This window comes from Canis lupus, chromosome 20 (genome assembly GCF_003254725.2).
Source record: "Canis lupus dingo isolate Sandy chromosome 20, ASM325472v2, whole genome shotgun sequence".
In the NCBI taxonomy this organism is placed as follows: domain Eukaryota; kingdom Metazoa; phylum Chordata; class Mammalia; order Carnivora; family Canidae; genus Canis; species Canis lupus.
The window spans coordinates 35,533,141-35,546,973 of record NC_064262.1 but is presented as its reverse complement, the minus strand read 5'-3'; the positions used below and the strand labels follow the sequence as shown (position 1 = coordinate 35,546,973).

General features: G+C 41.5%; 1 protein-coding gene across 11 annotated transcripts in view; it reads left to right on the top strand.

Moving 5' to 3' along the window:
* The window catches only part of CACNA2D3 (calcium voltage-gated channel auxiliary subunit alpha2delta 3), a 945,794-nt gene that overhangs the window by 717,505 nt on the left and 214,456 nt on the right, over positions 1–13,833 (top strand). For all 11 annotated transcript variants that reach the window (XR_007404330.1, XM_049098270.1, XM_049098267.1 and 8 more), the window contains one exon: positions 12,854–12,925. Coding sequence is in view for 10 of the 11 variants with exons in the window: in XM_049098270.1 (XP_048954227.1) it covers positions 12,854–12,925 (72 nt within the window). In the remaining variant the exon portion in view is untranslated. The remainder of the gene's footprint in view (positions 1–12,853; positions 12,926–13,833) is intronic.

Below are 13,833 nucleotides of genomic sequence, written 5' to 3'. Positions count from 1 at the left end.
TTGTTTATCAAAACTCTTCTTTTTCCAACAGAAAGAGAAATCATCTCTGATCTTTAGTCAAAGGCCCCATCCATGAGATCCTTAGAGCAGCACTGACCTGAGGCTCTGCAATCCATGAAAATGCTGGTGCTTGGTTGAACCTTGGGGGCTACGTACCCTACACACACCTCATTTAGAGGTGTGGCTTGTCCTACTTGCAGTACAGTTCAGTACAGGGCTGTTCGGAAGGAAAGGCTATGTGGACTTTTAAATGGGAAGAATAGAGCAGGTGAGAGTGACATTTGCCCCAGTTGCTATTTGGAGAGTACTATTCCTACACAGTCCAGCCCTTTGTGGTGTGCACGCGTGATGGAATGAAGCCATCCCACTCTTATGGCAGAGCAAAGACAGCCCATTTGTCCCACTGCAGGGTTGGCTGGAAATAGAGAGGAGGCCCTGCCCTGCCAGTCCTTCCTGGCAAACTTAGGCCTAGGACACCATCATCCTGAGCCATGGTTTTCTTCTTGTAGCAATGGGTGAAAACATTCCCTTTATAGGACTCTTCTGGGAAGCACACTAACAGAATGCCCGACCGGAGGGGAAGCTGGCCATGGCAAGAACAATACTACCTATCATGCTAGTAGTATATCTTGTTTAATAGAAACTGATTTGACACAAATACATTAGAAATGGTTTTGAAACACTGATGTATTCTGATGTTCAGAAACAAGCAAAAGAAAAGTAGGCATTTTTGTAAAGCCAAAAACCAAGAATTGATTTAAAAATCCCTAGTATCTCCAAGCTTTCTAGTCCCAGACCTAATGTTCAGTGACTTAGGGATTCGAAGTCTTCTTTTAAAAATTCTCATGTATTTAAGATATGTGAATGCTTTCTACTAGTTGTTTAAATCAAACACAACTATAAAATATGACTGTCTTGAGGTATTAAAATAATACAAACCTTACTTGTAACATTACTAAAATGAAACTGCCTTGTCTTTTGAAAGTCAGAGAAACATTGAGTAAAAACAGTGGAATTAAAAAAAATGTTTTCATTACAATTGTTCTTACCTCCTCAAAGAAATATATACATCCTTTTTCCTTCTACACAGAAAGGAAAGCAAAGGATTGAGAAGAGCTATTTCACAAAGCTGGTGAATTTGGCTATGACAGCATTAATGTCAGTGTGACTGTGTCAAGCCTAGGGACTTTCTTGAAGAGAACATCATAAGACACCTGATGTTCTGATTTCCTTGCTTCTAAATATCCTTCTCCAGAGCTCACTTATTGACCCAAGGGCGATCATGAGCTCACAGAACTTCCATTTTGAGGGTTCCACTGTATTTATTGGTAGATTTAGGACAACTGTGTTCATCACTTGGCACACTAAGATGTGTTGCCTGAAAGCAGTATATGAGTCTGCCCTTTATTGGTCAAGACCCTAGAGTATCATTTAGAGGACAACTGCATGGAACACCTCAATGAAGGAAAGAATTAGGGAACCTATAAACTGTAGGCTTCAATGAGAAAACCATTTATTTGTGATTGCATTACTATGTTTCTATGAGTTCTATAGGAGAAAGGAAGTGGGAGAGAATTCACAGTAAAGAACACCATTCCAACACAGGGCTAATGAAAATCAGTACAATTCCATGACTCATCTGGAAACTAAATCTATGTCAAAATGTAAATCTAAGCCAAGTCTGTATGAAATCAATACCAAATCATTGTCAATGGTATTAATCTGACTTTATGGGTCCTCATAGGTAGAGATTTCCAGTGTGGCAGGTGTGTATGAAAATGCCATGAAATACTCAGGAGAAAACACACACACACACACACACACACACACACACACACACACACACTATAGGCATAGCCTTGCCTTTCTTTATTCTTGGCATAATGTTTTTATAAACTATTCTAATTTTTGCTGACAGAATTTATCTACCTTATTGTCTCTGCCTATTAAAATGAGATTTTAATTTTAATGAAGCAACTGCCTTTAAAGCTTTTCTTCTAAACTGAGTCAGATATTTGTTGGTCTGGTCATAGCTCAGCTGCCTAATCCTTTTTCCAGTCATGATATTGGCTGGTCAGATCCCTGATTAAATGGTGTATATTCATTACAAGCCCAAATGTAGCCTAGTTCCATGAGAACTTCTGGGATGGCTTTGTGCGGGCTTTCAGACAACTCACGCCAAAGGATTCGACTGAAATGAACCTCTGGGGTTAAACCAGAGCAGTTGTGCAATCCTGCACAGCAGTACAACTAACAAGTTCAAAAACAGAAAGTTAGATGTTTATCCCTTCAAATTAACTGGAAGGATTTTGGAAAACCCAACCTAGTTTCATGAGGTAGAAAAATGTCAGCTGAAGGACTAATGCCATGGTATGGATTTTCTTTTTCCAGAAGTGACTCACAAAATTGAACCACTTGCTGAGTCATGAGCCCTTGTGTGCTTGGATTGGACCCATCCATGTTTGCCCAGGCCTAGGATGCAGTAACTAATTTGGAGGCTGGGTGCTTCTGAAGCATCTGCCCCTTCTTCCCTGGCCACTTCCTCTTGACAATTCCCTTCCCAGTGTGCTTTCTTCCTAATCTCCTTCCATATTCATGATTACGATGACTGCTACCCTCCCTCCTTCCCTGCCAACTGATTTTTAATACATTTTGTTTAACTATTAAAGCCATGATGATCTATCATGGGATAAAGGAGAAGTATTTTTCTATTTTGTTTATACAATTCAAATGGAGAGATGGATGGAGTGTTCTAACTTAGTAGAGCAGTGGGGGAATTCCAGAGCAGCTAATGAACTCCTCCCCCTCACCTAGAGTAGTTCTTATGAGAGCGTTTGTACTTGTTGGATGTGCCAGGCACTGTATTGGGTGCTTTACATCTATAATTCTACTTAACCCTCCCAAGAACTATGGAGGGCATTCCTACTTTAGCGATGATTAGTGTGGTTGCCTCTTTCATTGCATTCCAGGCTCCTTAAGGCAAAGCATGACATTTGTCTTTGTCCTTTACAGAAAAGAGGCTGAGGGCACAGTGATGGGGACAAGGCCTCTAGCATCAAATGGGCCAAGGTCTAAATCCCCACCCTGCTGCTCCCTGTGAACTGGTACAAGGTACTTTGTGCTTTTATTTCTTCACCTACAATATGAGCCTGGGCATTTTGCAAGGTCTGTGTCACAGTTAAAGCTAAGACTATGTAAATATGAAAACATTTAAAATCACATCTAATAATTGCAAGCTATGCTTGTAAATAGATATGGATAGATGGCTGGAAGCCAGATAGATGAATAGAAGGATGTATAAATAAAAATGACTCAATGAGGAAAAAAAAATGACTCAATAAGTTTGGGTAACCTGGTCTGGGATTTAATTCCAGATGCTTCCATAGTTGATTCTCTTGTCTGTGCTGCTTCCCAAAGAAGTCATAGTGTTAAACTTAGCTATTATATGAACATTCTGTCCCTATCGGTGGCAGCAGCATCTAAGCACCAGCTTCTCAGAACCTATTAGAGTCTCAGCACTCTAGCGTAGGCACAATATACACAGATACTAAATGAAGGAGCCATGAGCAAGTGGAGGCGCTGGAATATAAAAGGACAAGATTGTCCAAATTCTGGTACCAATTCTCTGTGACTCCTTTTTCCTTCTTGGACCTTGATTATCAAATAAATAAAAGGGAAGATTGGCATCAATTATTTCAGGGATCATTTGCTCAGCGCTTCCTATATACCAGATCTATGCTAAATACTATGGATAAAAAGAGGAACCATTCCCAGCTTCTGCCCTTGGAGTTTACAAGCCCTACAGAATTTTCAGTTTTTCTTCCAGCTACAGTGTTCAGTGACTGCTGTATTAACAGTTTGCACAAATTTGGTCCTAGATGGTATCTTAGGTTGTAGAGTAAATATGATTATCTTTGTAGTGAAGTTTGAGAACATCTGGTTCCCATTTCCACTTCGTTAGGGAAGGTTTTATGGAGGAAGCAACGTTTCAGGGGGTCTTTAAACAAGGGGAAGGTTTTATCCCAGGGCCCCAAAGCTCCAACAGTTGACTGTATTTTTAGGCATTTATTTGGGAGGTGTCTAAACCACGTTTGTGACAATATAAATGCTCAGCTATGATGGGGGGGTCAGTTATGTGTCATAGCTCATCGTGAATATTAGCCAAAATCCAATGCCCTGTGGTAATTTGTATTGTCATTATTTTGGGACATTCTTGAAATAAGCATGTTGTACCCTAATAAACAAACAAAGCAGTTTCCTCAAACAGCTTTCAGATAGGTTGATCTGTAATATTGTCTTGCCCATGGGTTCACTGATGTATATGTCCCTGGCCAAAGACCGCATCTTCCATCTGTCTAGATGATTACTCATAAAACATATTCCCTGTTTAATGACGTCTTTCAGAAATGCCGGGAAAAGAGGAAGCAACATAAAAAAATTTTCCCGAATAATAACAACTTTATTAGAAGAAAGTTATTTTGAGAATCTCATACAGATGTTCCAACATTATCCAGCACTATCACTCACAAAGTTGTCTTCAGGTTGTTAAAAAGAGAAAGAGAGGACAAACAAACTCAACAATTGAGTTCATACAAGATACAAAGTTCAAAGAGGGAAATCTGTTTACTTTTGTATTTAGACAACTTAAAATACAGTAAATCTCAGAAGAATTCAGGGCCTTCAGATCTCAGATGCAAGTAATAATGATTCAGTAAGAAGCAGAAATTTCTTGGCTGACAGGAAATTGTCACTTACGGAGCATTCTCAAGAACTGAGCACTTTACCAAGACAATCAGATGCAAAGTGAGGGGAAATGTTACTTGGAAGATTTACTTATTCTTATTTTTTCTTATTTTCCACTGCTACTTTGTTTATCCTTATATTATTTAGGATTCAAGCATCTTCACAATTGTTGAAAGATGCCAGAGCAAAATGAGAATCTAAACAATGGCTGGTGTTCATAAATTGTCTAGATTTTAAATGGGTAGCAGTTCATCTGAGCAGTATCATAAAAGGCAAACAATTCATATTGCTTACATTGAAAGAACCAGCTTTTCAATTAAAAATAGTAATACCTGCTTTTACTAAACCTCTTACCATAAAGAACATCTAAAATATTGATAAGCATAATATGTTTAACTCAGAATATAAAACTTTATTCTCATAGCATTTTCATGTCAAAGTATTACCATAGTTTGTTTGAAGGACTAGTTTGATCTTTATGCAAAAAGATTTGAGTAGGATTATTAATATTATTTATTTTTTTAAAGATTTTATTTATTTATTCATGAGAGACACAGAGAGAGAGAGGCAGAGGCACAGGCAGAAGGAGAAGCAGGCTCAACTCAGGTATCCCAACGTGGGACTCGATTCTGGGTCTCCAGGATCATGCCCTGAGCTGAAGGTGGTGCTAAACCACTGAGCCACCCAGGCTGCCCTATTATTTATTTTAAGGCATTAATATTCATTGCAGATATATGCTATTGGGTGATTTTATTTATAAAATGCATTCTGTAGTTGAAAGTTCATGTCAGTGTTCTTTTTCTTAAAATTTTCAACCATATAGAAAAGAGATTTTTTTTAAAAAAAGATCAAAGATACACACCCAGATACACTACCAAAGGTGATTTAGAAATCTTTTGGATTTATTACTAGAACAAGCTATTCTTTCTTTCTCTTCTCATTTCAAAATGGCTTTTTAGGTTATTGAGCAAGTGTATTTTTAAACACACATGTATGTGTAAAGCCTTTCATTTAAAACTGACCACAATTGAAACAGCCAGTACATTTCATGATTATTACTAATAGCTGTGGAAATCTAAATGAGAGTAAAATTCACAGAATCTGATGGTGTTAACATCAGCCAAGCAGGTAATGCTGATACTATACACTGTTACTTTTCAGGCATAAGATGCACCAATAGGATTTAGTTTCCACATTTCAGTGGGTTTCATTTGTTCTTCCTCTGGAAAGTGTCTGCATCTCCAGCAGGAGATGTCTCCAGGACGGAAAGTTAAGACCCATCATTGAGTGTGGCCCTTACTAGATTTTTCCACCTGATTTCCTTTTAATATTGAAGATAAGGGATGTTAGGGTGAGGGGAGGGGTGGAAGAATGGGGAGAGCGGCCAGAGACAGGAATTGAAAGGGTAGATGTAGAGGACTTTTTGGTCTGGGAATAGGAAGGAAGGTCCAGGGATTCGTTCCTGTGTAGTGTCTCTACATAGCCACATATTCTGCTCACACCCCTTTTCCCTGATTTGTGATTCCCCACTGCCCTGCCTGGTGTTCTCACCAATTTGCACAGAGAGCTATACTGGTGACTTCCTACTGTCAACCCTCCCCTTGCCACAGAGTTTGAAAACTGAAGGACGTGGCTGCCATCTGTTCCCATCTTGTTCCCACTGCCCTCATCATATGCTACCAAAAGAATGGCCCTTAGGGATTCCCAGGTCATTGATAAACTTAAGCTCACGGAGAGAGGAAAGAGAAGACCTCCCCTTGTCACATTCTTAGATCCTGCACACCTCAAAGGATCAATCTACTTTCAAAATGTGTCATCTTCTATTTAAAGATGTACACGGTGTGTTTTTTCACCTCTTGGTACTATTTTTTTTTCCCTGTCAAGGTTACAGGATATTAACAGAACGGTGAGTTTATACAGCCTAGCTTTGCTCACACTGGGTGAGGAACTAAATGATATTGCCTGCCTTTTAAGTACATTTTTATCAGTAAGGCTATCCTCTGGAAAAGTCTCATCTCCCAGGACCTTGTGCCTGCAATTCATCCTAACTGCCACTAGATGGTGGCAGTGTCTTTTCACGGAGTGCAGGTAGGCGTTCATGCCAGGTGTTGGAAGGAAGACACAGCAAAAACCCAGCTGTGTACTCATAAATTATGTACACATGTATAAAATATGTATTTACTGTGGTATACATTATGTGATGTACTCTATTAACATAGTCAATATGTTGATCGACTTTAATAAGAAAAGAAAAACATATAAACGTAAGAAGGGCAATATGTAGAGTTGGTGAGTTGGCCTTTGTTCTTGGCTTAGAGCCATTCTCTTCCTGAGCTAAGTTCCCCATTTCTGCACAAACTCCTGTTTGAGCCCAAGCCTCCAGGGCTGAGCAGTGATGGCAGGAGGCACTGCTGAAAACCACCTGTTGGCCCTCAAATGGGCTGTCAGCCGTGCTGCCCTTAACTCGTTCAAAGGCCTTCTAAGCACCTGGCTCCAGCTTACCTCCTTTCTCTAACACTCAGCCCAAGAGGCCTCCAGCTACCGGGAACTCAGGGTCCCGCCACTGGTCCTGGCAAGCTTCCTGTGAGGGAGGTGTGAGGGAGGCAACATAATAGGTGTCTTTCAAAGGTAGGAGGCTTCCCCACGCAACCCTGTAGTCACAACTGGTCCCTGCCAGGCCCCTGCCAGGGCCCCAACGGTGCCTGCAACCTGCCTCCATTCCTATCCTCTTTCCCAGCAGTTTTTTGCATCTCTGTCAGAGCAGACTCTGGCATTCTGGGAAAAGAGCAGGCTCTTTTCTCAAAGTAGGCAAATGTATATTCGTTAGGAAAGTTTTACACAAATTCCTAATGACAATAGTTTTTATGCCATAATAAAGAGTCCTCATTTCCTCCAGAATACTGCCCATTGCCATTCAGTGTTTGAGTACTTTAGGGTTATCTAAATTTCTTCCGATGTGGAAAGGACACACAACCACTCATCTTAAGGTTGTTGGGGCCATCTTCCCTTTGACCTTTCTTGCTACAGCAATAGTGTACCAAAATTTGTGAGTTGTACAAGGTACTTGGGGCCACCTCAATGGGTATCTAAAGCTACCTAGATCATTTATGGTCAAGACTGACACTTCTGCAAGTTAGGATTCTTCAATTATAAGAGTTACAAATCTAATCCATGCTTATTTGGGCAAAAAGAAAAAGAAAACATTGCCTCAGGGAACCCAGTAGTGGAAAACAGCATGGGTGGAATAAAGCTTAGGAATGAACGCATCCAGGGACTGGTTCCATCCCTCTGTCCCCTTCCTCACTTTCTCTCCCCCTCTGCTCCTCCTCCTCCATCACACACACACACACACACACACACACACACACACACTTTTCTTCCTGTCTCTGGCTTGACTTTATTTTCTCAGTCCCTTTTCTATGGGGAAAGGATTTGGTTGTCAGGCTTATATTCTTATAGTCATCCACAAAGGGGAGTAGAGAGTTTTTCCTATTAGCTCCAGATGGGGAAAAAGAAAACTGCTCAGGTGGCCTGGGCAGGGGTGTATGTGGTATGTGTGTGTGTAGTGCCCCAGTTGGCTCAGCCTGGGTCTGATGCCCAGTAACATATAGGATGGGAGAGGTTTAGTTGCCAAAAGAACCTTGTGGAGGAAAGGGATGAAGAAGATTTCTCTAAAGAAAGGGGGTAATATTTCCAAAAAAAAAAAAAAAAAGATTGGGGAGGAAGTACTAGACAGTTTTTAAAAGTGTCTCCTCCTTCATTGTTCCATTGATGCATATTCTTAAGTTTAAAGCAAATGGATGAAATTGCTCTGTAGCAGGGAACTTGTCCTGGCTGTTGTTAAACTGGTTTTCAGGAAGCATTCTGAATCTGTCACGAAAACCTTAATAGATATATCAGTAACTGTTGGACATTTTTATTTTCATCCAGGCTAGTCCTGAAGAAGATAGTTCCTCTGCTCACGTAACTAGAGCCACTGTGCTCACCACAGCCAGTTTTTCTCCCTCTGTCCCATTGCTTTTCTGTCTCCTCTGGGGGACTTGAAGTTCCTGGTGGGCAAGACCTGTGTCTCATGCCTAGGTATCTTCCAGCACTTGGCAAGGAACTTGGCGCATAAGCTGATGCTGAAGGAGTGTTTACCAAGGGAGTCGATGTATAATAATGAATAGACCCACAGCCCACACCGATCTAGCACAAGTCTGATGGTTATCCCATCTAGGGCCACACCGGAGAGCTGTCCACATGGCCAGCTCGTGCCACTGGTGGGAAACTAATCAAGCATTAGGAGTAGAAGCCCTGGCACCACTGCATGTACCTCACACATGAATCCAAATGCATATTCATACAAGCCCACATGCATGATTAACTTGGGAAGCTGACAGGAAGCAGTCAATCTGTTGAGCAAGTTTGTGTTTTATAAACCAGATGTTCGGTATTATTATTCATCATTTCCTTTGATACCAGAATGGTCCCCATTATGTAGCATAGGAAATGAAGGATATGGAATAATATACACTTATTATACAACAGAGCGCCACAACCAAGCATCTCGGAGGCCTGTTCAAAGCCTGGGCAAAGGCAATTGAGTGGCAGTTCATTTTAGGATTCCCACTTGGACTTGAGTTAATAGGATTTTTCCCAGATGGACCATGGTGACCTCCCCCTCCCATTCCTACCCTTTGGAAAATGAACGTTGACTCTGTGTCTGCGTTTTTCTTGGAAGCCACGGGTATGAATCATAAGCAGCTCTTGCCTCCACAGCCACTACAGGTTAGGGGGCCACAGAAAAGCAGGGACCCCCTGGTGGGTGGGGACAAAGGGTGTCTGGCTGCGGTTGGCTACATAACTCCTGCTTGGTGGTCTGGACGAAGTGGCTTTGCCACCTGCTGTTATTTCCTATAGCAAGAGTACAGAATGCCTTTTGATCATAAAGTGCTCACAGTGCAAATTAACTTTCAAATTGATGTTTCTTCTCCATGAAACCTTCAAGATTCGCAGAACTCAGATCTCTGGAGACTGGGAGAGATGGTGTAGAAGCTGATAGGTGTAGAGGAAGATCTTAATGTCATGCATGTAGTATTTCCAGGCCCCACCAGCCCTTATGGCCATACTGGTGAGCTGTGCACATCAAGAAGGCTACAGGTTATGGTTCTGGCCAAGCCAGTCCAAATCTGGGCCAGAACTGCCCCAGGAGACAGTATATGTGCTCCCAGCATAGTGGCTAGACCGAGCTCACTGCATTTCCTTTGTTTACCAGAGGCTGGTTAAAGAATTGAGTGGTTTCAGTACACATGCAACATTATGGGGACTTTTTTTTTTTTTTTTTTGGTAAGGTAATGACGGGCTGTAATTACTTTTGGAATTAGCCTCTGATTGAAGTTTGATTGAAGTTGATACATTATTCTGGCTTAATATTTGGAAGTTAGTTTCCCATGATCTTGTATCTGTGCCAGAACAATTACCAGTGACTTATAACTGATTCTTACTGGTTGCAGGAAAAAGCTTCATTTCTCATTACTGTCAGTGGTATGTTTTGGTTTCATCCATGATACATGCTGGCATCGCTTGAAATTTTGATTTGAGTTGCAAAGTGGAAGTTGTCCAAGGTTATGGATCAGCTCAAATCAGTTTTCTGTATAGCACTGAAGATTAATCAAGGAAGTGGAATATGGGGAGATCTCTGATTCTAAGAGAGATGTTTACTATGGGTTGGTTCTGCCTTTGAAAATGACCTTCCATACACTCAGTGGTGGCCATAGGATACTTTAAGTATTTTTAGCAAGATGTTGGAACCATGTTTTCACAAACTGTCATTATCATCTCATGGTTAATATTATTTAGTTACTAATATTATGATGTGGTAATAAGTTTGTTTTCTTATTCTCTCACCCAAATTAGGCTGCCTCAAATAATAGAGGACATGATTGCATGTATATCAGTCAGGGCTCTCCAGAGTGATAGAACCATAGGAGATAGATACCTTATTTCTACCTGCAGGATATATATCCTATATCTGGAGTGGGGGGGTGCGGAGAGATTTATTATAAGGAATTGCTTCCCATAGTTGTGGGAGCTGACACATCTGAAATCTGTAGGGTAGCTTGGCAGGCTGGAAATTCTAGCAGGAGGAGATGTTGCAGACTTGCATCAGAAGGCAGAGGGGAAGCAGAATTCCTTTTTCCTTCTGGGACCCGTTTTTTCTCATAAAGCCTTGAACCAATTGGAGGAGACATACCTATATTATGGAGGATAATCTGCTTTATCAAAGTTTGCATTTTTAAATGTTAATCACAACTAGAAAGATATATTCACAGCAACATTTAGACTAGTGTTTGATCAAAACATGAGGCACAATGGCCTGGCCAAGCTGGCACAAAAAATTAATCATCACACCACAAATTTCCAGTCCTTGAGTGAAGGTAAGATTCTTGCCTCATCTTGTTTGTCATGGAGGGATACAGGTCCACCCTGACAGAGACATAAACCTAGCACATGGCCCTGCCTGTCTCTGTTAGGAGCTCTTCCCTACTCCCATAAGCTTCTCTTAAGCTAGTGAGTATTGATGGTAGAAGGGATTGCCCTATCATAATGATCCTTGAATTCTAATATGCATACTAATTATTAAAATGTTCAGATTCAGAGTGGGGCTTGGGCTTATTCATTTCTAACGCAGTTGTGCTGCTGTTCTGTGAACCACATTACAAGTAGTGAGGCTCTATAGTTCGAAGAATCTATTGGAAGAACAAGATAGGTGGGAGATGGACTAAGTTTAATAACCTTTTCACCAAAGGCCTGCCCGTCCATGGAGACCTTAGTCCATGTGGGCCCTTAGGGTTTAGAATCTTCTCTTTCAAATGCCTATTCCCAAGAAGATTGAGGGAACAGTACGTGAATTTTCTATGAAACTAAAGCTATAGAGAAGTACTCACACATCAGAAAACACTATACGCTGAAGATAGTGGATTCTCACTCACAGATTGCTTCATTTGAGGCTAAAATGGGCTATGAAACCAGAAAGGATCTCTCTCCTACCACACTTGACATGGTAACTTTGGTCCCTGTCAGAAGTGTCACATGCCTTAGCTCAGTTTGGACTCTGCCACTTACTGGCCATATGACCTTGCAGGCATGGAAGAGAAACCAGCATCCTTTGAGTGCATCCTTATGCCAGGTACCACGCTGGAAGTTTCACATTTTTTCTTCAAGGCAACAATGCTGGGGAATAATTGCCATTATTTCATTTGAGGATATGGAGGCTTAATAAATACAGTTAATAAAGATTCAAAGCTGAAAACTAAAACCAATATTGTCTTTGACCAAAGCCTACTGTGGTCCAGAACTCTGTTTCCCCACTTGTTACCAGGGCTGGGTAGAGTTCCTGTCTGTCTCCCAACACTTCATGAAAACCAGATGTGATGGTGGTGGTGCTCAGTGCATTTGTATGCAATTCAGATGGTTGCAGAAGCGCATTGTTTGCCATACTTCAAAGGTCGTTATTCCAGGAGAAATGTTTAGCTGCTTAGAGGTGATTTTTAGGGATCAGATGATAAAGTTATTTGTTGTATTTTGTTTTTTTGTTTTCTGTCTGGGACTGGCCATAGAAATATGTAGAGGTACCAAAAGGCCTTGACTCAGCTACCTCGGGGAGAATAAATGATTTCAGATTTCATTGTTTCCAGCAGGGACAACTCATAAAACCCCTTATGCTCATGTTTTCTGATCCTCAATTTTCAGATTAAGGAGCAGCATCCATATCGCACATAAATGTCTGCAAAGTGAAAGGATAAAATCAATCTGTGGTCATAAAATGAAGTGAATCACTAAGATCCAATGCAGGCTTTCTTTGAACCCAAACGGCTGAATGCAGTAACAGATTGGCTGGACCGACCGGTGGGGGCTGACTTTGTTTCCCCAGCCATGGACTGGGATCTTTATCTGCAAGTCAGAGTAGAGAGACATTGCACTCTCTTCTAGGCGACTAGGTTGAGTGAGCACTGGTCTGTTCCCAATGGCCCTGATCAGGAAAGGATGAGATGGTTGAGGGCCGTGACCACTGGCCATGTGTGGTTTTCAAATCATTCCCGGGTAACTGACTTCTTTCCCCATCCAGCTGGCCGATGATCAGAGCCTCGTCCTGATGACCACGGTCGCCATGCCTGTGTTTAGTAAGCAGAACGAAACCGTGAGTACAGCAGCCATGCTCTGGTGTGATATTAGGAGGATTGCCATTTCAGACATTCTCTGACTCAAGCTCTGGTGACATTATTTATGTTAAAGATAAGGGATCTATCAGTTTTCCATGTTGTTAGAATTCTGTTGTTAGAATCATGACATTGAGAATAGAAGAGAGGAATCCCAGCAAGTGTCATGTGACAGTATGCAGCACTTTTCCCAAAGTTAAGTGTGAAATTACCAGAGAAAGGAAAGACCCAGAGACAATCCTTGAGTGTGGTGGGATGACCCCTCCCTGATTTATAATGACCAACCTTGTGTTAGTTTCCTTGAGCTGTGGTAACAGAGGGCCACAAATGGAGTGGCTTAAAACAAGAAAGATTTATTCTCAAAATTCCAGTCTAGAAGCCCAAAATCATGGCATTGGAAGGGCTGTACCTCCTGAGAAGGCTCTAGGGAAAGATGCTTCCAGTGCCCGGCTGCTCCTCATTTGTGGTATCTCTGCTTCCATCTCCACATGGCTTTCTCCTCTCATGAGTCTGTCTGTCCTCTTATAAGGATGCCAGTTGTTGGATACAGGGCCTATCCTAAATCCAGGATGATTTCTCCTTGAAGTGATTATACCCTACTTCTAAAAAGGTCACCTTCTGAGGTTTCAGGTGGGCTTGAACTGGAGGGAAACAATGGACAGTAGCAATTTGTGTCTTCTTCTGGGAGGCCTTTCTGACTCTGACAGTTTCACTCCATCACCCTGACTTTGGGAACTGGGACCCTCCCTGGAGGCCTATTCCTTCATCTTGGTCCTTGGTTCCAACATGCTGCTACAAATGCAAGGCTTATTATGTCTTTCCCCTGGGCACCAAACAGCAGTATAAATTGAGAGAGCAGTTATGCTACGTCTTTCCTATAGAAGGAAAG